Genomic DNA, 27,041 nt, shown 5'->3' with positions numbered 1-27,041 from the left:
TACTTTCCCCATTTCACAGATAGCAACTGGGCGGAAGTTAGACGACTTGTTGCCAAGGTCACACGGAGAATATAAATCTAAATAATTCACGGTTCCAGTTCTCTCTCCTGCCATTTGTTAGATTGAATCCGAGGGAGGTTTCCTGAGGATTTCAACTGGCTTCCCTGGTGACGGACTGCATATTTGCTGCTCTCTGCTGCCCTCTGCTGATAGAAGGCAAGAGTGGCTCTCAAGACCACTATTTTCTCCAAGTTAGGTCTGGGAGCAGCTATACCAACATCACATGGGAACTGTTAAGAAACAGAAGTTATGGGGCCTGGACCCATAATTTTGGGGGTTTGGTTCAGTAGCCTGTGTTTAATAAACCTACAAGTGATTCTGTTGCAACTTGATATTACTTTTCTGCTTCAGGTATGAATGTCCTGGCCTCCTAGTTATCATAAAAATGGCAAAGCCCCTTCACACTGCTTCCCCCATGTAGTATCCATACCATTATGCCATATACGCAAGTGCTTTTCATGTCCATTCATTCTTTCAGAGCGGCCTGCAGGAGCCCTGTGAAGTTCAGTTCCCTGGTGGCTCAGATGATAATCCTCCTGCAATGTGGGAGACCTGGGTTCAATCCCTGGGTTGGGAAGATGCCCTGGAGAAGGGCATGGCAACCCACTCCAGCAGTCTTGCCTGGAGAATTCCTACGGACAGAGGAGCCTAGCAGGATACAGTCCATGAGGTCACAAAGAGTCCAAAACGACTGAGCAACTAAGCATAGGAAGCACAGCACACCAACTCCTTAAGAAAGTCTTTACCTATTCTTAAGAAAATTAATAACAATTCTGTGATATCAGTTGGTATCCAGAGTGTACTCAAATTTCCCTCAGTTGCCCCAAAGAATGTCTTTCATGGCTGTTTTTTTTTTTTTTTTTAATATTAGGATGCAATCTAGGTTACTAAACTGCTTTTGGTTACTGTATCTCTATATTCTTTTAGCCTAGAATATAGGTCCACAAACTATGGCCCATAGGCCAAATCTGGCCCGCCACCTGCTTTTGTCAATATGCTCAGGCTGGAACAAAGCCATGCCCTTTCATTTATGTATATGATGGCATTTCTGCTACAGTATTGGCGTCGAGTAGTTGCAACAGACACCATATGGCCCATGAAGCCTAAAATAGTTACTACTTGGCCCTTTACAGAAAATGATTGCTAATCTGTGACCTAGAACTATCCTCTCCCCTTTATTTTTATTACAATACTGACTATTCAAACAAAGACTCCAGAACAACTGTTTGTATAAAATCTTCTTTTAGATTGGTGTAATTATATATATATATATAATTAGTCAAAATTTCATATATTGTATTAATATACTTAAAATATAAAATACTCATAAATTATCAGCATTCCACGGTGCAAAGTTAAACAACTTTTTATGTGTTAAAAGTGTACAGGAAATTGAAAGGCACACAAAAATTAGAAAAATATTTCCAAGATCTGGTCTCTTCTCATATTTTATTTTTCAGGAAGGAGAAAAAGAATGTCATGACTGACACATGGTGGTTTCAGTTACAAATGAAAGTAAAATCCTTACTGATTAAGTTTCTGTGTCATTTGAATAGAGAAATGGGTAGGAAAACCAGAAAGACTTCCTTCTTTGGGAAATCATAATACATCATTTCAACTATGAGTGCCAGAGTCTACAGAAATTCAGGTATGTCCACAAGATTGTCAACACAAGTACAGGGCTATGTACCTGGCAACATGCCTGGTATACAGAAAGTGCTACATAAATGTCCATGGGAAAAATGAATGAATGAGCACTGATCCTTTACACATTTGGACTGGGCAGGCAGTCATGACAATATTCACACATTTATTAGCCTAGTATTTTTTTTTAGTATAGCAAGCATGCACAGCTTACTAAAAGCTGACCTGTCAGTGTTCTGTTGGGAGCTCATGCATGTTCATGGACACAGGATTCAGGGAGCTTGGATCATGACCTTCAGAACAGGAATTCACTGGTTTTATGTATACGATTATATGGAAAGCTAGAACATGTCCAGCCTCTCTTTCCAATTAACTTAGGTCAGACTCTAATGAATAGCACCTTCTCCTGCTGCTCTGAATATAGCGTATCTATCCTACTGATTGCCTAAGACATTGTAAGTGAAACATAAATCATCATGAAAGGAAGCTCTATTAATTGGTTTTATCAGTTATACAACATGGAAAAGAATTAAACTACATGCAACCTCAGCCATGTCCCTAAAATGTCACTTAACCTATAAAAAATTTAAAAAATTGAACCTCCCTCACCCACAATCTATATTTTACATTAATCTTTTTAAAAAGTTATCATCATCCACTCTAGCAAGCTGACATAAATGGTGCTGAGGATGAGCTGTTGGTCAGAAGTAAGGCTGAAGATTTAAAGAATTCCTGGTTGGTTCTTGAGCAGTGGATCTTTTTCCTGGTTTCCGGGGAAGAACAGGGTCTTTGCATGATTGAGGAAAACATTCAGGCCTTTGCCTCTGATCTTGATCCCAGGGCTGTTTTCTATTGGTTTGTATTCCTTGTGTTTTCTGAAAGCAATGTGTTGGACAGATTAAAAAGAGATCTCCAGCTGGAAAAGGTTGCTTTCTATAAGTCTTTCACAAGTCAAGTGCAGAATCGTTCATTCCATTTAACTTATGGCTTTTAAGACAGTGTTATCTTATTAAAATACATTTTCTCTTCTTCATGCAAGAAATGTGCCTGCTTACTATAACTTGAGATTATATGTTAAGCATTAAACTGACAATTTGGTAAAGTTATTGACATTTGGTAGCATTTTTAGGGATTAAAAAAAACCACAGCAAAATTAATAGGCTAGTTTGCTATTCATCATTCAGTAGAAGACTTTCTTCCCACACACAAAATGTTTCAAAGCAGAAAAGGGAAAACAGCCCACTTGTGCAGAAATATGCCATTTATTTTTGACAATATACTCTAGTGATTTAAAGTGTTAGAACCAGCAACTTACTTGTACATCAAAAAGGCAATCACAGTGACGAGTATGGCCAAGCAGCCAAGGGAGACCAGGATACCATTTGCCACTCTTGAAAGGGAAGCTGGGTCTTAAAACAGAAGCAAGGTCATATTAGTGACAGCTTCCACCTAGAGGACATGCTGCTTGTAATGTAATTAAATCAACGAGGAAGGGAGCAAACAGAAGATATATAGCCCCTCTGAGCTCTCAGTAATCTTTCCCATTACATAATACATAGTCTTCAGGGCAGCTTACCTTCCATTTAGAGAATGAGTTAGCATGTCTGGAACACTGTGTTAAGGGCTTAGAAGATGTCATGTCCTGAAGACACCTGCTCTGGTCTGAGTTAACCCAGCCACGCCCATGCAGCAAAGGGCTTCACGAAATTTCCGCCCACTTCTCTGGCCTCATCTTCCACTGCCTACCTTCCAGCTGTAGATCCATCCTCCCCATGCTCTTTCAAATTTCCATCCCCCAGCTCATTGCCAGCATCTCACCCTTTGCAACGCCTTCCAGACATGCATGAGGGCACTGGGTCATGCCTTCCTTTGTCAAGTCTATCCTTGTCACCCTTCCTCTGCCTCCACCACACTCTATCACAATTCCTTCTTTGGATTATGTCTTCTTTGTTCTTCCAGAACCCAGCAAATCAACTAGCCTTGTCTCTGCCACCAAAGTGTAAGCAAAGTTGGTCTCTTTTCCCTCTGTCTTCTCCGCCACCATCACAGTTCCAGCCACCAGCCCTCTCCCTTGTGAGGACATCTTCACCATCTGCTCACTTGCAGTGTTACCTTCCAATAACCCTGGCTTCACTCAGCAGTCTGAATGATCATCTAAAAGTATTAATCGTATCACGCTCCAACCCTGCCAGCGATTCCCCTTACACACAGAATAAACACAGACCCTATCAGTGCACATAAAGATCTAGGTGGGCCGCTCATTCTGGAAATGCAGGTCTCAGTTCGGAGGGGGCCCTTTGCCAAGCAGGCACCACCAGGTTGGCACACTTTCCTGACCTCCCGATCGAGAGTCCACGTCTGTCTCCTTTCTTCCCTGCTTGTCAGCCTGCCTGCTCTGTTTCGTTGTCTTCAAAACATCATCCTGTTGGTTTATTCCCTGTTTCTGCCTACTAAAGCAGGCATCTTCCTTACCTTGTTCTCACTCTATCTACAACTCTCTCTGTGGTGCCTGGAGCTGTGCTGGGCATGGAGTGGATACCCCATGAATATTTGTTGAAAACATCCCAGGTGCTTCATGAACATTTAGTGAATCAATGATTAAAAGTCGTTTCAGCCAAAAGTCTATGCACTCGCCTTTGAACAGTGGTCACCTTTGGAAATTCTGACTCTGAAACAAGCCATCAGTTTACAATTTCCATTGAATTAAAAGCTCTCTTTCCTTCCTTTTTGGATTTTAAAAGTGGCTCAGGGAGGGACTTTCTTGGTGGTCCAACGGTTAAGAATCCACCTGCCCATGCAGGGGACATGGGTTTGATCTTTGGTCCGGGAAGATCCACATGCCACAGGACAACCAAGCCCATGCCCCGCAACTACTGAACCCACACTCTACAGCCTGTGCTCTGAAATTTTCAAAAGAAGCCACTGCAGTGAGAAGCCCGAGCGCCACAGCAAAGACTATCCACTTGCCTCAAGTAGAGAAAGCTCATGCACGTGGTAACTAAGACCCAGCGCAACCATAAATAAATAAATAGAATGGCTCAGGGGCTTCCCTGCTGGTACAATGGCTAAGACTTCGTGCTCCCAATGCAGGGGGCCCCAATGTGATCCCTGGTCAGGGAACTAGATCCCACATGCCACAACAAAGGTCCTGCGTGCCACAACTAAGACCCAATGCAGCCAAATAAATACATTAAAAAAACACACACACACAGTTCAGGTCACACCTAAAGTTATCACTAACTACAGTAGGTATTAAAGGAAAGCAAATATCCAAGCATCTAATCCAGGTAAGAGAATGGTGATTTGCCAGAACTGAGGAAGCTTCATGGACTAGGTTAGGCAGTTTTAAAATCAGCTGCGGCAACACAAGAAGAATGACCCCAGTAGCTCCCAAAAGTGACGGCATAGAAGGTCCACATTCAGTAGGATACAGAGGCTCTGGCTACCTCTTTTTTCCCATGCTCCCCAGTCCTGCACCCCAAGCCCCAAGTATCCTGCCTTCAAGGAAGCAGGGTATATTTGCATCCTTTTTTTTTTATGTACACCTTGGCTCTCACCAAAAATAAAAGCTCAAGCAAATAATTATATGCATTATTACTTATGCTTTTCTTTCAATAAGGTTAAAGCTGCCTTTTATACAGTTAATGAGTAAATATATATTTAAGTACGTTTCACTTTATAAGATAGACTCCAAGACCAAAAGAATTATTTGTAAGTTAGTCATTAGATTATACCCGACAATACTCAAATTAAGGAGCAAAGTGGGAACTTCTTTAGTGGTCCAGTAGCGAAGACTCCATGCTCCCAATGCAGGGGGCCTGGGTTTGATCCCTGGTCAGGGAACTAGATCCCACATGCCACAGGTGAAGAACCACACGCCGCAGCTAAAAATCCCACATGCTGCCTCAAAGATTAAAGATCCTGTGTGCCACAACTAAGACTCAGCACGGCCAAATAAATAAATAAATAATTTAAGAGCAAAATACATGCTGTCTTGTGTGCACAATTTTACCTGTCCCTTCCGTTCCACAATGTAGCACTTCTTTTAAGAAGTAAAGAAATATTTTACAACATAGCCAGTTATATGTGAAATTCAGTTAGGGTCACCAGGTAGAGTCCCTAGGGGTTAGGGAAAATAAACAGCCACCAGTGAATGGGAATTTCTCAGTGAAATTCCTTCATCCACTTTGTCAACATGTTACCCCTCTGAGGTTAAGGGGACAAGGAGTAGTCTGTCTGCTGAAAATTTAAGGACTGAGTAATCTGGTTTGTTTCCGTCTCAGCATAATGCTTGGTAGACTTTGGGAAAGAAAAGAAGGGTCCATGGTAACTTAGAAGGGAGCCAAGAGTCGACCTGGTTTCTCATTTCTCTTCTTGGCGTCATGTCTTTGTCCAGGTGGATTCTGAGGACATGACAGCAGTCTCCCCTTTGTTATAGTTTAATTGGAGAACATTGTTATTTTTTGATGTTGGGCTTTACAGTTTCCCTTTGAAATACAAACCTATCCAAGCATTCAGTGACCACATCCCATTATTACTTGTCCATGATGATAGCTGATTTTTTTCATCAAAAGGCTTTTCTTGGACTTCCCTTGTGGTCCTGGTGGTTGAGAATCCTCCTGCTAATTTAGGGACACAGGTTTGATCCCTGGCCTGGGAAGATTCCACATGACGCAGAGCAACTAAGCCCATGCACCACAACTACCGAAGCCCAAGTGACTGCCTAGAGCCTGCACTCCACAAGAAATGAAGTCACTGCGATGAGTAGCCTTTACACCGAAACTAGAGAGTAGCCCCCACTCACCGCAACTAGAGAAAAGCCCATACACCAACAATGACCCAGCACAGCCATAAATAAATAAATGTAAAGGTTTTCCTTTGGCCATTATTTCATAAGTTCCCTCTCTCTCATCCCTTCCCTAAGTAGATTTGCTATTGTATTGTAATATCATTTCTCAAATCCACATTAATGACAGTTCAATGAATTTTACACTGGAATAAAGCTAAACAATGAGAGTGAAGTGTAGTATCTGACACATGCTTTATCTGCAACATGAAATGTTCGTACAACCATAAAACAAAACTTACCTCTGCTGGCGATAGAGACAAGGGTGCTCGTGAGGGCCAGACTTGCATCATCACCCAGAGTGAGATTCATACAGTATGTCCCAGACCCACTGAAGGCTCTCCTCACCGTCAGCAAGCACGCGTCGCCCAGCTCCACGGCCACAGGGTCGCAGACTGGGTTCTGGGTGATCTGGCAGCTGGGGTCAGAGATGACGGTGCAGACCTCTGTGGGGATGCTGGGGGTATGAATGACATCCAGAGGGAGAGAGAGGGGAGTACGACCTCAGTTTAAGAGGAAAACATCATTACACTCCTGTGAAACTGAATCCCACCTTAGTCTTACTCAAACTATATCATGTGAAGTTGTCACATACCATTTACTCTTAAACAAGCCTGGGTGTGTGAGCCGTTGTTTCCTCTATATGCTCGGGAAGGTGAGGCCCTAGGACTGCAGAAGGAGGAACTTATTTCCCCCAAGCCAAGGGGCTGCTGGGAACTTGCCTCTTCTCTTTGGCTCCCTAGACACTCAAAGATGCAGGTGGCTTAAGTGTTAGGCTAAGGTAGTGCTAAATGTCAGCCGACCTTGTGTGGGCCCGTGCAGATATCTGACTACAGTAGCAGCAGCGGCCGGAGCTGTTCATGCAGTACCTGCTGTGTGCAGGGCTCTGAGTCTCAGATAAGCGACGCGGCCTTGTCTATTCCTCTCAGCAACCTGACGAGGCAAGTCATAGTAGCCTAATGCAGCAGGTGAGAAACCAGCCCTGGGAGGAGAGCTCACTGGCCACAAAAGCAGTTAGAGGTGGAGCTGGGATTTGCATAAAAGATATTTGACAGCTGTCCCTGTAACCATTCAGCTCCCATGCATTACTGTCTTAGCCTCTGTTTCACGTCTGAGTAGACCTCCTGAATGGAGAGACCAGGCTCTGAAGCGAGGCTGATAAAGGCTCAGGGAATTAGATGAGTTCATGCTCTCTTCACCCCAGGCCTCTGGTAGCACCTTTGCCTCTCCAGTCAGGATGTTCTCTCTCTCTGTCCTCCCATTCTCTCCCCAACTCAGAGAGCTTTGGAGCTAGTCCTTTCTTATTTTGCACTGCACCACTCAGCTTGCCAGACCTTAGTTCACTGACCAGGGATGAGCCCATGCCTCCTGCAGTGGAAGTGGGGTCCTAACTACTAGACCACCAGAGAATTCCCTGGAGCTCTCCCTTTGAATCAAGTATGGCCTCATTTTTATACCGGCTCATTCTCTAATCTATACATCACATACATACATACATATAGTCACTAAGTCATATCCGACTCTTGCGGCCTGCCAGGCTCCTCTGTCCATGGGATTCTCCAGGCAAGAATACTGGAGTGGGTTGCCATTTCCTTCTCCAGGGGATCTTCCTGACCCAGGGATCAAACCCAGGTCTCCTGCATTGCAGGCAAATTCTTAACCTCTTTACCGTCTGAGCTACGAGGGAAACCCATATATATCATATACACATACATTTTAATTCCTTGATTCATTTATTATATTTAAATTATGTAAATATTTAATGGGTTAATTGATAAAGTATTTATATAGTAATTACTTTCTATTTAGTCTATTATCTATCTATGTGCATGCTCAGTCACAACTGACTCTCTGGGAGCCCATGGACTGTAGCCTGCCAGGCTTCTCTGTCCAAGGGATTTCCCAGGCAAGAATACTGGAGTGGGTTGCCATTTCCTCTTGCAGGGGAATCTTCGTAATCCAGCGATCAAATCCACGTCTCTTGCACTGCAGGTGGATTCTTTACCACCGAGCCACCAGGGAAGCCCCTATTGATTATAGTTGTAACCAAACCACAGGAAGTCAAATTATGTAGTACGTTAGAAAGAGTTTTATAAGTTTAAAGAGAGACAGGTTAATCAGGCGTTGCTATGCATTAGCACAAGGCCACAGCCCTTCCACACTGGCTCCCCAGACCCCAGAGGAGCCTCAGGGAACTTCAGAGATTCTGAGCCTGCGAACCTTGCTCTGCCAGGTACCCACCATCTGGAGAGGTACTATAATCATTGTGTATCTGGTGACCCAATCTGTAAAATGAGAAGACTCGTATGATTGTGTGAGGATTTGACATGAAAACAGAAGTAAAATGTTAAGGACACAGTAAGTGTCCAATTAGTAATTATTCAACAGTTAAAGGTGATGAGCATTGCTCAACTCTAGCAAAGCAAGTGCACACTTGAGAGTACTTGGGAGGGCCCGTCCTCGTTCTGGCTTAGTGAGGAACTAGAATCCAAATCTGGGGCTTCCCAGATGGCACTAGTGGTAAAGAGTCTGCCTGCCAGTGCAGGAGATCTAAGAGACTTGGGTTTGATCCCTGGGTTGGCAAGATCTCCTGCAGGAGGAAATGACAGCCCACTCCAGTATTCTTACCTGGAGAATTCCCACAGACAGAGGAGCATGACAAATTATAGTCCACGGGGTTGCAAAGAGTCAGAACTGAGTGAGCAACTGGGTACACAGATTCCAAATCAACCTAACAGGTGGGAGGTGTGCGAAGGTCATTGTTCCACCTGGGGTTCTCACTTGGCCCCTTCCTTCCTCAGAGACTGTGTACTCACCTCCCTTGGCAGGTCACGACGAAATCCACCAGGGAATTGTCAGGCTGTGGCCCAGGCATCAGGACATCTGTCACCTGGATGATGTTAACCTCTAGAATGCCCTCTAATGGAACAATACCCCATAGAAAAACACATCAAAATACAATGAAAACCAAACCACCTCTTAACAAATCAGAAGGCCAAACAAAATGAACACAGCTGTGCACCATGCCAGACTTGGGAAGCTATCCCAGAGTTTGGATACATGTCCAGGCTGCATTTTCAAAGTCAAACTGAACTGTTCTTCAGTCCAAGCTTGACTTTCATTCCTGGAGCCTGTGTACGTGTCAGGAGGCAGATGACCCTGGAGGAAGGGAGGCCGCATCCACTGTGTCTCCTGCCAAGGGGCTCAGCCCTAGAGCATACAACGTGAGTTGTAGCCCTACCCAGCTCCTCTGCTGGGCACCAGTGAGCAGTGCCCCTCATGCACAGCCCTGCGTGGCTGTTCTTTTCCACCCCTTTCTCACACACAGGAGGTGTGACTTTGTGAAATCACCCAGGAGAGGAAAGCAGGAGCTGTGGGAACTTGCAGCTGGCCTTCCTTCAGGCCACATTCATTCAGATTTCTGAGCTGCACAGGGTGAGGAGGTCCAGGCCCCCTGTAGGCTCCTCGCTAAGCGGGCCTCACTGAGGGCTTGTTTCCACCGAGGACCTCGTTTCATCTCTTAGAGTGATGTCTAAGGAAGGCTGGAAAGGCAGGTGGAAATTTAGAAGCTAGTGGAGTCTTTTTTGTGCACGTGTGGTAGCACCTTGAGTGGGTGCCCTCGTTTCCCAACCCCACCCCTCCCTGGAGTCAGGGAAGGGAGTGGGTTGCCCAAGGTGGATTCTAACATCTTTCCCCCATGGTCTTACCTACAATTGTAATGGTGGCTTTAAAGTAGCCATATCTGGTAATATAGCAGCTTTCATCAGGAATCTCCCTCAGCTCCAGGGTATTGTCACCAGTAGGTACTAGAGGGTTTAAATAGAAAGATTTTTAGATAAGTTTCTGAGAATGCAAAAGATGTCCATGATATAACTAAAGATCTAAACCTCTGTTTATTGCTCTTTAGAAAAACATCAATAATTCTATACTACTAAATTGCTTCAGAAATTTGAACTAAATGCATAACAATTCATGAGACGTGAGAGCTACATTATAAAATTGTTAAATTATGTAAGCAAACACAGTCCCATGTCTCATTCAAATATAAATAGCAAATGAAAGGTGAAAGCCATTTTAAAATGTGTAACATAATAATCATGAAATAAAGCAGGCTACAATAGATAAAATTATATTGTAATTTTGGAAGAAGGTATTCTGGGCTCAAATTCTAGGCCCCTTGCTTTCAGTTCTTTCAGACCATGGGCAGATCATTTAACTTCTCCTTGCCTCAATTTGCCCATCTGTAAAACAGGAACAATATTTACTGACCTACCAGGGTTGAACTATTAAACTTAAATAGATAAGACATATAAAACTTGCTTCTCATGCCTGCCACATAGGAAGTAATTAATAAATATTCATTTCCTTGTCCCAATATGCTCTTATATATATATATATTTATTTAGATATAGGTGTGTTATAGCATATATGACATGTAATTTTAAATGTTAAGAAGCAAACAACGTGTAAAAAGGCAATTCTTTCCCCATTTGGATGTCTCATGGATTCTAGGTTTGTATTCTCGAAGTCTTACAGTCACTGTGATGAGCAGAGGTGTGAGGAAGGAAAGAAGGGAATACAAGATACTTTTGAAAAATAGCCCTTTGAATGTGATTAGAGCAAAAAATTTAATGCTCTATTAGTTACAATTTAAAAGGCTCTAAATAAGGTGTTGGTGTTCCATTAGCAAGATAAAAAGACTGGAAAGAAAATATAATATTGAAAATACAACATCATTGTCTCTTAAATTTCCAAAGACATGAAAATGGACCCAGTTTGGGGGGAATCAAAACTTCATAAGAGGTGCAGCTCTAACATAGGAGTATGTAAGGATGGAGTCAACTGGGAGATGTCTCTAGGGCCTCAGAGCCTCTAGTGGGGAACGAGTGTGTCTGTGATGCTCCTATGCTGAGGGAACTTCGCAGAACAGCTCTCAGAGCAACTCTGGAAATGAGTGCTTTGGAAACATTGTTTGGGTAAAACTCAGAAAGGTTCTGACACCATGTCAGATTCAGATGTAGGTGTGGTTTATCAGCAGCGCGGGCTGTGGCAGATTGGCTATATTCCTTGAGTCTCAAGGTGGTCGTTTGGAAGTTGCAGGGTAATCATTCATTGTATTCTGAGATTTAACGGATGGGCTTCAAAGCAAAAGATATGTTTGTGAAGGGTATTAGGGGTGGCAGCCTCTTCCCTAGAAAACTTCTTTATAGTTTGGACCATAAAGAAGGCTGAGTGCCGAAGAATGGATGCTTTTGAATTATGGTGCTGGGGAGACTCTTGAGAGTCCCCGGGACTGCAAGGAGATTTTATTTATATACACACACACACACACACACATACATAGATAATATATATATGATATATATATAACATGATATATATATATATACACATTATACTCACACACAGACACACACATACACACACACACACACATACTAAGTCACTTCAGTCGTGAAGGACTCTTTGTGACCCCATGGACTGTAGCCCACCAGGCTCCTCTGTCCATGGATTCTCCAGGCAAGAATATTTTGGAGTGGGTTGCCATTACTGAATCTTCCTGACCCGGGGATCGAACCCACATTTCTTAAGTCTCTTACATTGGCAGGCAGCTTCTTTTTCACTGAAGTCATCAGGGAAGCCATGCATAAATACATATATCATATTATAACACTGATTAGCATCAGTCTTGGAAAGGTTTATCTTTTTAGATTTGTGCACAAAATTCTGAAAAATGATCAGTGGCACTGTTAGCTAAGGGAAGAGAATTCTGGGGCTTAAAGCTAGTGCACACCTGTCTATCCTATAACGTAATTATCCCCCTGAGTCACCACTTCAACTTTGCTTATGTCTCACTCCTGTGGCTGCATTTGGTTTCTATGTAATAGCTGTACTTATTTGGAAGCCACTTACCAAAGCAGAGACAACATAATTTCTGGTCAAATAGCAATCCAGTGCTCAACAGTCCCAGCCTGTTAATATGGTCTATGTAGTTAAAAATGCTCTCTCCCCAGAGGACAAGCACTCTAACCCCTTTCTCAAGTCATGGGCTAACTCCTATCATCACCTTGGGTCCCATTACATATTTCTGTCCATCCATGTCTCACAGTTGTTCAACGGCATTTTGGGATTGATTATGGTTGATCTAACACCTTTAGATGAAGTCAAGTAGCTTCCTTTCACTATAAAATGTAATGAATTCATAAGGTTGCTACCTTCTATCTTATGGTTTAACCTATAGAAAATAACAACACATTTAAAATACCCTTTCATTGACTTAAAATATCTTTTGCATATGTTATGATACAAATATGTTCTAAGAAAAATAATCTTGCTTTATAAAAATGCAATTCAAAATAGACTAACATTAAAACCTTTACCATTCAGGAATTTCTACATAGACAAAGCAAGCATCTGTAATTTATTTTGAATTTTACACTTGATGTCCTTATTTGTAAGGAAGACCATCAATTCTTGTGGATAAATAAACTGACTCTTCTCCAGAAATACCAAAACAAAGCTATATGTTTAGAGTTGTTCAAGGCAGTTATATTTATAATAAGAATTAGAATGAACTAAGTGTTCATCAGTAAAAGAACGGTTAAATAAAGAAGTCATTGAATAAAGTGAATTACACTTACATGTACTTATAATGGACAGATGTCTGTGATGCTTGTTAAATGAAAAGAGGCAAACTGTAAAGCAATATATATTGTGTGAGCCCATCTACCTAAAAATTAAAACCACAAATCCTATTTGTATTTATGGAATATGTTTGTAAATGGACAGAAAAGATCTGGAAACAAACACTACCAACTCTTAACAAGGTTTTACTCTTGGGAGGAGAGAATAAGCAGGAGCTTTCACTTTTATTTGAAATTTCTGAATTTGAATTTTTACTAACGAATATGCATTAATTTTATAATTAAAAGTATTTAAAAAAAGCAAAATCAGCAACAACTTACAGTGTCTGGCATTAGATATGCTTGACTTAATAAGTTTTTTTTAACAACACACTTATTTATTAATAACAGTTTATTGTTTATATCTAACAGGTTTGGGTTAAAAAAAAAAAGCCAACGGCAACAAGTCTGGACATCACCGTGGAGTGTTCTGTCTGTCCTTGGTGACGGCACCCTCTTGTGTGCAGTGAGAGGATGTCAGTCTACTGCCATCCCTGGGACGCCTGGATGGAAGATGTATTCATGGCTGAGTGGGAAGGATGATGACGGCATGGGGTAGGGTACGGAATTAGATGAAAGCTAATGCTTCTCAAAGTAAATGCTCAAGAACTTCTTGAATGTTCCCATATATTATTATGAGAAGTTGGGATTAATTAATTATGCCTTATCTCTAGAATGATTTTAGTGTCTGGAATCTTTCCAGTCTGCTAGCCAAGAAATGTTCTCAAGGTTTATTCTTTTTTGAGCCCTTTGTAAACTACTTATAAGGATGGCTGAGTTTTCATAGGACGTGGAGTGGATGTGGGCAGGGTGGGGAGGAGAATGGAAGTGGGGGAGGGAATGTGGAAGGGGAGAAAGGACAATGGAATGGCCTGAATGTTTATAAGGGGATAACATGTCTCCCATTAACTAGAAAAACTGGGAGGCAGACAGAAATGTGAAGGACTGGAAGGGGGAAAGCACCTGTATACATAACAAGGAACAGTGAGAATTAGGAAGGTCAAAGAACTGTATATGAACCACCAAGTGACTTTAAACATATTCTCCTTTCTTCCATGTTCTAACAACTAAACGTCATGATAAGTAGCTAAAGGAAATCAACAGGTAGAAAACAGAATCACTGCAGAGTCTTTACATAATCTCTTTAACTAAGGATCTAGTTATACAAACCACATGAATTTTTTTCTAGCTGTTAAGGAGCCCTGCCAACAAAACTTAACCTGGAAAACACTTACCCAAAGAAGGGGTGGTTTTTGGAGGTCTGGGTGAAGGCAAAGGACAAGGTCCAGGCACTTCTGCTTGCACAGTGAGGTTGAGGCTGAAGGTTCCGTTGAGCACATAGGTGTGATTCAAAGAGTGATTGTTGGAAACAAAGAGACCAGTATTATCCCCGAAGTTCCACGTGTAGTAAATGGCAGACTCATTGAGGAAGTGGCTGGGGTCGTGAATCAGGGCACGGAACGTGATGGGGAGGTCCCTGAGGAAGGTCTCATCAGATGCATTTCGATTGTTCTTCTGGGACATAGTTACAAATACAGGAATCTGATCTAAAATGTACATTCAAAAAAAAAAAAGAAAGAAGGAGGGCGTGATTGCTTGATTTTAGGTGGGTGACTTCAACAGTGCCTTTAGTTTGGAAATTAAAATGAGGGGTAATTCAGCATTGTTTCCCATTTTTTAATGCAAGTTTTCTAGAGTTTTCTCGGTTTACTTTAGAAAACACAGATGGAATATGTTATTAAATATATGAGGTTGAGAAGGAGTCCAGATGAGCTGTAATCTAACCCAGAGTATTTGGTTCTACTTTTTCAAACCCACTAACATCACCAGAACTCAGCACCTCGTCCTCAGTTAATTCAGGGCTCACATCACTTACCTGTTACTACATACACATCTTTCACTTTTGCGATGGGAACATATGCCCGTCGGTGTCTTCTATAGACAGTTACTTCCATGATTTGAGGGCCAAGACTCACATTGGCTGTGTTTATGGAAACTGTCACTGAACACTGTCCCAACTTCTGGAAATACTGACCTTTGAGAAGATAGAAATGTTTAGTTAATGGCTACATCATATGATCACTATAGAAAGTTGATGTTCCTTAAAGACTAACAACTACCATTTACAGATTGTTTTGAGAAAGGAAAAACAGGGTGGGGATGCTGTCTTGGTTCCTTCAGAAAGGAAGACAGTGCTTATTTTTATACAAAACCTTATAGAACTGACAAATAAATATAGTTGTATATAGTTGACTAAAATGAAAAGAGCTGTTTAAGTGGGATAATGCTGTTAGTCCTTAGTTGACAAATACTTTTTATAAGTAAGTGACCTGGCACTTGAAATACATGTGCTTCCCACAGAAAATACATTTAATGTAATAGTGAAGTATTCAAGGGAGTTAAAAAATATATCAAAAAATCTACCTTATTTTTGTAATAATATTACTAGCTCAGCTATATTGCTGAGCAACTTTTTTTCTTTTAGGGAACTAGATTCCTCCACCTTCTAATAATATTTGTATATGAAAATGCAGTGGTGAAAAAGAAACAGGTATGGTGGGTATGAAAAGGAATGAAGTAGTTTCATTGACATTTCTAGGGCCCTTGAGTCTTTTTTCTTTCTCCAACTCTAACCTAAATCTAACCACCACTGACTAGCTAGTGACAGTAATTTTCTCTCCTTTAAGGCTCAAAGATTTTTCTAATCTTTTTGAGGCACCTGTCATAGATGTGTCATTGGAACAAAAGGTATTAGAAGATGGATACTTGTAAGATGGGTATGCTTAAAGACCATGTTCATCACATGATCAAAGGTGTCAGGAAAGAGGGTGTTTCCCCGGGCAGTCCAAGCGTTAAGATTCTGTGCTTCTACTGTAGGGCGCATGGGTTTGATCCCTGGTCAGAGAACTAAAACCCCACATGCCGCGAGGTATGGCCAAAAAAAAAAAAAAAGGTGTCAAAGGTTCAGGATCCCCCTTTACCTTGAAAAGCAGAGGCAATTCTGTTAGAGATTAAAGCGGGAAGACACGTCTCTTGGAATTAGTGATACATGAGGAAATGCTAGTTATGGCACCCAGAGGCAGACCACAGTGGCAGCGCTTAGCTGAGAGAAAATGTCAGTTAACTCTGAGACTTCAGCAGAAAAAGGAAATTCAAAACAATCTTGTTAGGAAAACAGCAATTTCTGGACTAAAAGCTGATGTTAAATAAAGACATCTTAACTAGTTAAGTTAATGGATGTTAACTAGGCTAAACAGAATCTGAAGTGTTAGTGAGTTTACGTGACTCCATGTACATGACAAATGTCATTTCAGGTCAAAGAAATGACATTTGGGGAGTTAACTGACAGGGCCACAGTTTCAGGGCCACAAGGCCCTGAAAAAAATTTGCTTTAAATCAACGAGCATAGTATTTGTTATATATTTTGTACTTTGTTCAACTGGGGTGTATTATTAATATGTTGCTTTGATTTATAAATAATTGAAGGAAGAAAAGCTCTCTGAAATTCATTAAGACTGACAAAACATTCCAAAATTTGGAGTTTGTGTGATGGCTAGCAGATTTGAACTGCTCAGATCCAGATGGAAGCTAAGATTTTTAACTAAGAATTTAGCAGCTTTGCTAATAACAACCTAAATTTAGTCCTCCTAAAAAAAGAATCACTAATAATAAAGCAAAATGGATTCCATAAGATCATGCAAGTTGCATAAGAATTTTAGTCAATGCTCATAATTTTGACCAAAATGTGTATATGTTATGATCTTAATTAAGAAATACTAGAAAAAAGAAAGAAATACTAGTAGAGAAAGCACCATCATGTTAACAATGATAATCTGTGATACGAATTATGATGACTGATTTTTCATTTGTGCTTTTCTGCATTTTCCAAATTTTCTACTAAGAGTATAAGTCTAATTCTTTAAAATTATTTTAAAAATATAAGAAATTAAAGAATAAATCAACAAATGACCATCCATATGCCATTCAAATATCATCTTTCATATTACTGCTTTAGACAGAAACAAATTGAGTAGTTCTTTTTTTTTTTTAAAAAAAGAAAGCCAAACCTGTCTTTTTCTCCTTTTAACTATTTGATGTCCTAGAGATATGGCAAGGCTAGCCAAGATTTTATTTTTATCCCTCACTGAAGGAAAGTTAAAAGAGTAATTGTTAAACTCCTGTTGTTGAAATTCTCAATAATAGAATGAGAAAAGAAAAACAAAATTAAAAATTTTAAGGAAAGGTAAAGAAGAAACTAGGGGGGATTGTAATAGCCCAACCAAGTGTGTGGAACACGTAGACAAAATTCTTTTTCCAGGGGTGAGGGAAAGGCTTCCCATCAGGGAACACATTGTGATGGTCTTCACTGGTGTCGTTTCCCCAGTCACTGTCCTCTGTCCACGCTGTCCAGTTGTAAACATAAAGGTCAGGAGATGGACCAGTATCTAAACAGAGAAAGGCGCACACCATGATTGTCATCTGGACTCAGAACACTCAATGTTCACCATTGAATTAAATACATTTTCATATTTTTTCATAACTAGTTGAGATACGGTTGGACAACTAACACCCTAATATTCAGAATTCATCTAATGATACCTTTATGATTTGGGTCTTTTTCTGCCTACATATTGTATTTCAGTGAGTTTTATATAAAGCAATTTTTCAGAAAAGTTCAGAGATTTCATTTAATATGTTTATCTTCATATTGGGGCTCCAAACCACAAGCATATTCAAAGCAAACTGAGGGAAGCTGTATCTTTTTATTTTGATTCACTCTGTCTATCTGGAACTTTTTCCCCCAACTCATCTGACATCATGACTTTCTTCTCCTAAAGACTTCAGCACACTTCTAAGAATAAAGACATTCTCCTTCATAATTATACCATTACCACTCCTACCACAGTCCAATCAAGGGTCACATCCTACACATGCGTATTTCATTTCTTCAAACGATTCGGAAAAAAGATATATAAATAGAAATACAGATAGATGGAAGCAAACAGAAAAAAACATTAAACTTGCTGAATTTTGATGTACTTGCTCCCTACTTTTCTGAATGTATGACATTTTCCACTTTGAACAAGTCGTGATCAATATATTTTCATCTGAAACAATCTTCTCATCCTCTTTTTTTTACGTTCACTGACATTTATGGAGAGCCTTTTATTTATCCATCTACTACAGCCACTATTTTTTTTTAAATTATTCTTAAATTGTCCCACACATGGCCAGTAGGGGCCCCTCAAGCTGCCTCTGTCCCTGTGACATATCCCCATTACTTCCTTGTCTACTGGCACGAGATGTCCCTGGCTCACCTGATAAGTGTCCTGTCCTACACCTGGAATCAGTCATCTCTTTCAAGAGCTCTCATTTCTTCTAATGGTGAGAGGTACTTTATAAAACTTCCCATGTAAAAGTTTTTTTACATGGACTCTCTCATGTAAAAGAGAACTGCATTGTCACTTGAAACATTCATAAGAATCAACTTGTTTAGTGGGATAAAAGCAAAAAAAAGAAAACCAAAAAACAAAACTACAGGCTACTAAATATAATACTTTTAAATGATCAAACTCTTTCTATACAGAATTTATTGTTTTCCTCATCAGAAGATGAATCAAAAAGAAATAAACCATTGGCAGTTTAATAGAAGTTCTAAGTAATAAAATCAGATCATCACTGCCCTTACTAGTCTTGTTTCTGACTGAAGAATTTCAGTATTTATTTGAGTTTTTAAGGCTGTTGAGTTTTAATAAGATAATTCCTCTTGATGTGTCCGTAATCATTCGTGCTCTTTAACTTGGACAAAGAGCTTCTCTGTTTTAACTAAGAGCAAAGCAAAACCAAAATATATGCATTTTATCATTTGTGCTAGCCATGTTTTTTTTTCTGTGAGCAGAAACTGATCTGATCAACAAAGAGCTATCAAATTATTCTTTGAGAAGCCAGAATTCCATTCCTGTGATGTGAATAACATTCCTTACCATTTCTGCAGTCCTTCTCATAGACTATGTTGCCGCTGGCATCTTCCTTTTGGCATCTGGGGAATACCAGGTTCACTGCGAATGTTATGGTTGAGCCCACCAGTGCTGGGGAATCACTGGTCAGAACTGCCTGCACACGGCCTCCTAGGACATAGAAACAAGGAGCTCAGTGATCAAACATCTCTTTTCCTTTTCACTGAAATAAAGAAAGGAAAGCTAAATCTACAAATAAGGACCAGAGGATCCTTCTGCCTCTTTACAATAAATTATTTGCAGGACTCCCAATTCTGCTGTCAGAGCACAACACTCCAGAAGATGAACTTAGAAAGTCAGACCAACTGAAGAACTTTCTGACCACAGAGAGAACAATTACTTAAATAATTAAAAATCTGTTTAATTTGATTGAGGAAACAAGTATTAAAGGTTTGCAATTTTTAATTTCAAAGTGAATGACTGAAGGACTCATTCATTTTTGATGTGAATGGAAAGATAATAACTTTCCGACAAATCACACTTTTGAGATGGTCAAAGTGCTCTGGAATCTCAGAATTTTTGAAGATGACCATTCCCACATTAAACCTGCTTGCTTTCCAAAACCTTCCAAGAGGTACCAAATGTAAATTTCTAAGGAGATTAAATTCTGTGTGTGGAGGAGAGTGAGGAGTTTAGAAAGTGATACTGTGACAATAAAGGGAACATTGCCAAATCCAGGTGCCTCCCACCTGATAACTAGTGTACTATCATCCATGGAAGCAACATGAGCCCTGTTGCTTTCATGAATAGAGAGTCCACAATCTACAACACGAACTGAAAGAAGAAATTACAGTTGTTTGGCAAATGGGACCTAATCAAACTTACAAGCTTTTACACAGCAAAGGAAACCATAAATAAAATGAAAAAACAGTCAACAGAATGGGAGAAAAAGTTTGCAAATGATTTGACCAACAAAGGATTAATTTCCAAAATATATAAATAGATCATATAACTCAATAACAAAAACCAAACAACCCAATTGGAAAATGGGCAGAAAATCTAAGTAGACATTTCTCCAAAGAAGACATACAGATGGCCAATAGGCACACGAAAAGATGTTTAGAGAAATGCAAATCAAAACTACAATGAGGTACCACATTACACCAGTCAGAATGGCCATCTTCAAAGAGCCTACAAATAATAAATGTTAGAGAGGGTGTGGAGAAAAACCCTCTTGCACAGTTAGTAGGAATGTAAACTGGTGCAGCCACCGTGGAAAACAGTATGGAAGTTCATAAAAAAACTAAAACTAGAATTATCACCTGACCCAGTAATCCCACTCTTGGGAAAATAGCAGGGAAAAAATTACAATTCAAAAAGATACGTGTATCTCTATGTTCATAGCAGCCCTATTCACAGTAGCCAAACATGAAAACAACCTAAATGTCCATCAACAGATGAATGGATAAAGAAGACGTGGTACATATATACAATGAAATACTACTCAGTCATAGAAAAAAAAAACGGAACAATGCCATTTGCAACAATATGGATGGAACTAGAGATTATCATACTAAGCGAAGGAAGTCAGACAGAGAAATACAAATATCCTATGATATCACTTATACGTGAAATGTAAAACATGACACAAATGAACCTATCTGTGAAATGGAAACAGACTCACAGACAAGGGGGGGTTGCCAAGGCGGAGGAGAAGTGGGGGAGTTTGAGGTCAGCAGAAGCAAACCAGTACACATAGAATGGATACAAAACAAGGTCCCACTGTCTAGCATGGGAAACTATAGTCAATATTTTGAGACTAACCATAATGGAACAGAATATTTAAAAAAAGAATGTGTATAAATATATACATACATATATATCTGAATCATTGCTGTCCGGCAGAAATTAACACACTGTAAACCAACTATACTTCAATTTTAAAACTGAATCACTATTATACAGTTGAAACTAAAAAAAAGAAAAGAAGAAGAAATTACAGTTGTTTGAGTCTTTTGATCTACCTTTCCAAGAGCTTTTCCACCTTGAGTCTCCCCTCTTCCACACTGGATAGAGTTTTTCATTCCAGTCATTTTCATCTGAAGACCACCCATTTAATTGGTTGTGCTCCCACATATGACCAGAAGGTCTTTCGTTGCTCAGCACATCGTGAAAACCTATAAAAATATTTGAAAAAAAATTATTTTGTCTACTTACCTCTCATTTAGCAGGTATTCAGAGAAGCCATACTGAAAGGATGCCACTAGCCTCTGTCTTCTCTTCCTTGTTGCTGGTAGGAGGAGGGAGCAGCACGTAACTCCCTTTTTATAATGGAGGCAGATGAACACTGAAAGAACATTGATCTGGGAGCCACAGAACCTGCTACACTGAAACAGGCTGTGGGATTTCAGGCCACGTTTCTTCTCTGGGCCTTCAAATCAAACAAAAAACCAAATGTCCTGTGATACCATGAGACAGTATGTTTCTAAAAAAGAACAAAGTGAGGAACAAAGGAAATCTATGTTTATTAATAAATGTTCATAACTGGAAATTCAGTTGAATTTTGAGTCATAGAATGATAGAATGTTTGACAATGAAAGAGCTAAGATTAGTTAATTCAAATTCCTTCATTTATAGGTGAAGAAATTCAGTCCTAGGGAAGTGACATGATTCATTCAGAGACATCTTTAATCAAGTGGAAATGAAGATTTGCAACTTTTGATTCCCAGGATCAGTTTTTTCCCACTCTTGCAAGGCCTTCCTGTTTCTCAGATTCTGAGTGAATGTCAGTGTTTCCAGAAACATAATCCAAACAGATTTCTTCTGACTTTACACACTTAAAAGGAGAGTGACAAGGAATGAACATGTAGGTCCACAGAACAGACTGCAGAACTCAAAGATAGATTCACATAGATATGCCCTGTTGACTTTTGCAAAAATAATCCAATGGAGGAAAGATAGCTTTTCAACACACAGTGCTGTAAAAAAGCCAAAAGCCTAGGAGGAATCTTCAGGCTCTAAGTAAGAAAGAATTTTTAGACTTAATATCAAAATCTTAATCTATAACAGAGAAATTGATAAACTGGACCTCATTAAAATTAGAAAATTTTGCTCTGCAACATTTTGTGAAGAGGATAATAAAGCAAATTACAGATAGGGAGAAAATACTTGCAAGCCACATTTCCAACAAAGGAACACTATCTGGAACATATAAAGGATCTTCACAATTCGCAATGTTAAAAAAAGCAAATAATTGGACTTCTTTGATGGTCAAGTGGTTAAGATGCCATGCTTCCACTGCAGGGGGTGTGGGTTCAATCCCTGGTTGGAAGGAACCAAAAGCCTACCTGCCACATAACATGGCAAAAAAAAATATTAAAAACTCCAAATAATAGGGTAAAAGATCTGAACAGACATTTCACAGATGAGAATGCACAGATGGCAAGTAAACACATGAAAAGATGTTCAATGAGTGAGTGAGTAAATGTACATTAAAACCACAATGAGATGTCACTGTATACCTATCAGAAAGACTAAAATTAAAAATGACATCAGATGTAGAGAAACTGAATCACTCATACACTGCTGGTAGGAATGGTACAGCCATTCTGGAAAACAGCTTGGCAGTTTCCTTGTAAAACTAAACATGCAATTACTATGCAACCAAGCAGTTGTACTCTTGGGCATCTGTCCCAGAAAAAATGGAAACTTATGTTCACATAAAAACCTGTACATTAATGTTCATAGCAGCTTTATTCATAATAGCCCAAGTTGGAACAACTAGAAAATCCTTCAGTGGGGCGAACGGATAAACTGTGGTACGTGACATAGTGTGGTATACTACTCATTGATAAAGAAATAACTATTGATATATGCAACAACTTCAGTAAATTATGCTGAGTAAAAAGAGCCAGTTCCCCCACATTACATATTATAAGTTTCCATTTCTCTAACATTTTTGAAGTGACCAAATTATAAAATTGGAGAATGGATTAGTGGTTGCCAGGGGCTGGCAGGTGGGGTTGAGTGAGAAAGGGAAGTGGGTTTGTATCTGTGGTGATGGGACTGCTTGCTGTTTGGACTGTGTCAATGTCAGTATCCTGGTTGTGACATTGTACTATAGCTGTGCAAAGATGTTACCCTTGGGAGAAACCAGGTGAAGGGTACATACAGAGGGATCTCTTTGCATTATTCTTAAAAGTGCATGTGAATCTACAATAACCTCAAATTTAAAAAACTGAATTAAAAAATAGAGCAAAAGCAACAACAAAAGCCCAACGGTAAAATTTTAAAAGACAGTGGGGAGGGGAAAGATGTGGGGTACACACCCAGCACCATGCGGCTGTTCCCTCTCCCCTTCGTAGGCCCCGCTCTGGCCACCAGCAGAGACACGGCAGCTGGGCTGCTTGTAAGCTGTTAATACTTTGTCAATACCTTCTCCTCCCTCCTTTACCAGGGCTATGATTGGAAAATGGAAAGGAGTACCTTGGTGTCTGATATACCATGAAATTCTACCCATCCTTACTTTTTGTGGCCAGGGTACCTCGTCCTAAGGCCAAGGTGAAGCAGAGCAGCAGGTTTTGTTGCAATGCTGATAGGCTGGGCCTCCCGTCAAACCGCCACCCAGCCTCAGGCTAACCTGCCTACTGAGCCCAGCAAGGGGTGCTGGTGGAGGGCACGCTAGGATTAGGTGCAGGGGCCTCCCATGACCTGTCAACTCTCTGTCCCTCCATTCCCCAACTGCGAGCTCTGGGGGAGTCTGTCCTGAGTGGACATGGAGGTAAGACAATTCCTCCTCCAAGCACTTTAGCCTTCTTCTCTGGGAACTGATCAGTTATTAAATGCTTGCTGATCACTACCATGTCCCAAGGCAGCAGAGAAGCCAAGAGATAAATAAGGACAACAGATCCACGCACTTAAGGAATTACAGGAGGGAGAAAAAGATACAAATCTTCACACACATAAATAAAAAGAGATGACTTCAAGTAGCTGATCTCACAAGAATCCCATTACTCAGTTTCGCAAACAAAGAAAGGAAAGCTCAGAAGAGCTAAGTCACTTTTCGTGGTCCAGACCCAGGGCTGGCAGGACAGACGGCGGTCTGGTCTGCACGAAAGCCTTCTTCCCCTTGCCCGCTGTGCGCCCTGGAGCGAGTTCCTTACTGTCTCTGGCCCACCCCCTCCTCTGGGACAGGGGCCTGCACAGCCTCTCTGGGATGCTGCGAGACTCCATGCGGCTCAGCGGCCAGACAAGGGCCAAACCCTGGCCCGCGCCTTCACAGCGCTTGCGAATGGGCTCCCTGGTTGCCGTCGCGGGCGCTTCCCCAGCCGCTCACTACAGACCTTCCGCTTGGTGGTTAGGAGGCGGGAGGGTGAGTTGGGGTTGGGAGGTCGGCCAGCTTCCGGTCTCAGCGCTGGCTCCATCCCAGGTCGCTGTCCAAGACCCCCCCACCACTGCGGGCTCCTGGCGCCCCGCCCCCCCCAGCTCCCCATCAGTCCCACCGCCACCTGGGGAACTGGCCGGCGTGCTCGGGAGCCAGCAGTGGCCCCCTCTCTTCCTCCTCCACCCAGCAGCCTCCGGGATTGCACTTCATTGCTGGGCTTTTCTCTCTTGCAGGGAGAAGTGAGAGGAATGTGTGTACCTGTGTCCAGAACCCTCCCATGAGAGATCTGGGCCCAGCAGGTGAAAAGCCAGACCTGGGCTCCTGTTTCCTCACCCGTTGAATAGTGGCAGGACCATCCGGACGACCTGACTGATGTAAGTGGAGCAGCTAGCATAGCACTATGTATGGTGTCGTACACATTTATGGAAGAAACTGAAGAAGAACTAAAGAGAGTCTTGATGAAAGTCAAAGAGGAGTGTGAAAAAGTTGGCTTAAAACCCAGCATTCAGAAAACCAAGATCATGGCATCCGGTCCCATCACTTCATGGAAAATAGATGGGGAAACAATGGAAACAGTCGCAGACTTTATTTTTCAGGCTCCAAAATCACTGCAGATGGTGAATGCAGCCATGAAATTAAACGACGCTTGCTCCTTGGAAGAAAAGTTATAACCAACCTAGACAGCATATTCAAAAGCAGAGACATTACTTTGCCAAAAAAAAGTCCAGCTAGTCAAAGTTATGGTTTTTCCTGTAGTCATGTATGGATGTGAAAGTTGGACTATAAAGAAAGCTGAGCACTGAAGAATTGATGCTTTTAAACTGGTGTTGGAGAAGACTCTTGAGAGTCCCTTGGACAGCAAGGAGATCCAACCAGTCCATCCTAAAGGAAATCAGTCCTGAATATTCATGGGAAGGACTGATGCTGAAGCTGAAACTCCAATACTTTGGCCACCTGATGGGAAGAACTGACTCAATGGAAAAGACCCTGATGCTGGGAAAGATTGAAGGTGGGAGGAGAAGGGGATGACAGAGGATAAGATGGTTGGATGGCATCACCAACTCAATAGACATGAGTTTGAGCAGGCTCCGGGAGTTGGTGATGGACAGGGAAGCCTGGCATGCTACAGTCCATAGGGTCACAAAGAGTTGGACATGACTGAGTGACTAAACTGAACTGAACTGAACACATGTTGGGCCCCTTCTCAGTACCTACCTCCCCCTCTCCGCCCCCACCATTGCCCCCTCGTGGAGTCACCTGGCAAAATCAGAACTTTCACCCTGCGAAGGTCGTTACTCTACTAGAGTGAAGCAGAGTGGACCTTCTGGGTGATATCTCACTCATTCCCTTCTCCCACTCCACGCTACCTCTGCCTGGAGGACGGGAGCTGCTGGGGCCACACATCCCCTGGACTGAACAAGTGGGCCACCTGTGAGCTTGGTGGCTCACAACTCTGGCTTCCATTCCAGTCACAAACTCCTCTTTTTAAATCAGCTCCTCATTGGTCTGGGCATTACCTTTGTTAAGAAGTCCCCAGCCTCTAACTAGAAAAGAGACCCAGGGCTTCAGCTCTTTTCTCAGTAACCTCACTACAGTGGCAGCAAACTCCTGCAGGTCTGTGAAAAATCAGCAAGATTTTCATTTTCTTTTTTTTTTTTGGCTGAGCAGCTTGTGGGATCTTAGTTCCCTGACCAGGGACTGAACCCAGGCCCTTGGTAGTGAAAGCACGGGGTCCTAACCACTGGCCTGCCAGGGAATTCCCTCAGCAGAACTGGCAACAGCTTCTGGGTTGGAGTTATTAGAAAGCCTGTTTCCAGAATTGGGCTTCAGTTCCTCTGTGGCCCTATCCCGGCAGATGGAAACCAGACAAACTTCAGTGGGTAGGTTGTTGTGATCTCAAGCCAGAGACTGTGCCCTTCGCACCCGAATCCTCCCAATGTCTCTAAGAGAGTAGGTGGCAATTTTGATAGAATAAACCTCCACAACAGAGGGGCCACGCATCTTTCACTTCCTAAGAGCCTGGAGCAAAGAATGGAACAGAATGCATTTTGCCGTGCTCTCAACATCCCCAACCATTTCCAGAGGAAACGAGTGAGCACGAATGCTTCCTAAAGGCCAGCTGCAGACTCAGACAAACCCATCACTTCAGCCAATAGCCAGAAAATGGGTTAAGGGCAGAAACTGAGAGTTACTCACGTTTGGCAGCATCCAGTGGCAATCTTGCAGCCAAAAGCAGAAATCCCAGAAAACAGTAGAGACATTCCATGCTGAATTCTCACAGACCCAGGCAATCAAGGTTTAACTTGTAACTCCTCTGGCTTCATCCACTAAGAACAACAGTGTTCTTCTGGTTTTTGCTGTGCTCCACTCTTCATTTTAATTAAATACTGAGCCTCAGGGTGGATCATGTGATGGTATTAAGCAGCATTGCTTGATCTGGTCTCTGAAGTTCAACCACTTCCACTCAT

At 41.4% G+C, this 27,041-nt stretch overlaps 1 protein-coding gene across 1 annotated transcript; it reads right to left on the bottom strand.

The window, feature by feature from the left end:
- Positions 1-1,490: 1,490 nt before the first annotated feature.
- GPNMB (glycoprotein nmb) lies at positions 1,491-26,969 on the bottom strand. Its single transcript, XM_061165073.1, has 11 exons — positions 26,770-26,969; positions 21,215-21,367; positions 19,218-19,361; positions 17,514-17,678; positions 15,110-15,268; positions 14,469-14,780; positions 10,258-10,356; positions 9,367-9,469; positions 6,793-7,007; positions 3,020-3,113; positions 1,491-2,579 (listed from the first exon to the last, which is right to left on the bottom strand). The coding sequence occupies exons 1-11, from the start codon at positions 26,837-26,839 to the stop codon at positions 2,426-2,428; spliced, it is 1,668 nt and encodes a 555-aa protein (XP_061021056.1). The 5' UTR covers positions 26,840-26,969; the 3' UTR covers positions 1,491-2,425.
- Between the last annotated feature and the right edge of the window lie 72 nt (positions 26,970-27,041).

The sequence above is a fragment of the Dama dama genome, chromosome 18 (genome assembly GCF_033118175.1).
Source record: "Dama dama isolate Ldn47 chromosome 18, ASM3311817v1, whole genome shotgun sequence".
NCBI lineage: Eukaryota > Metazoa > Chordata > Mammalia > Artiodactyla > Cervidae > Dama > Dama dama.
The sequence above is the reverse complement of the archived record's forward strand: the minus strand, read 5'-3'. Positions and strand labels throughout refer to the sequence as shown.

Coding starts and splice junctions, on each gene's coding strand:
- GPNMB (XM_061165073.1), bottom strand. CDS start 26,839: ATGGAATGTCTCTACTGTTTTCTGGGATTTCTGCTTTTGGCTGCAAGA. Junction 15,269..17,513: donor CTACGTGTTCCACACACTTG/GTTGGGCTATTA, acceptor ATCTTCTCAAAG/GTCAGTATTTCCAGAAGTTG. Junction 9,470..10,257: donor AGCCACCATTACAATTGTAG/GTAAGACCATGG, acceptor TTGTTCCATTAG/AGGGCATTCTAGAGGTTAAC.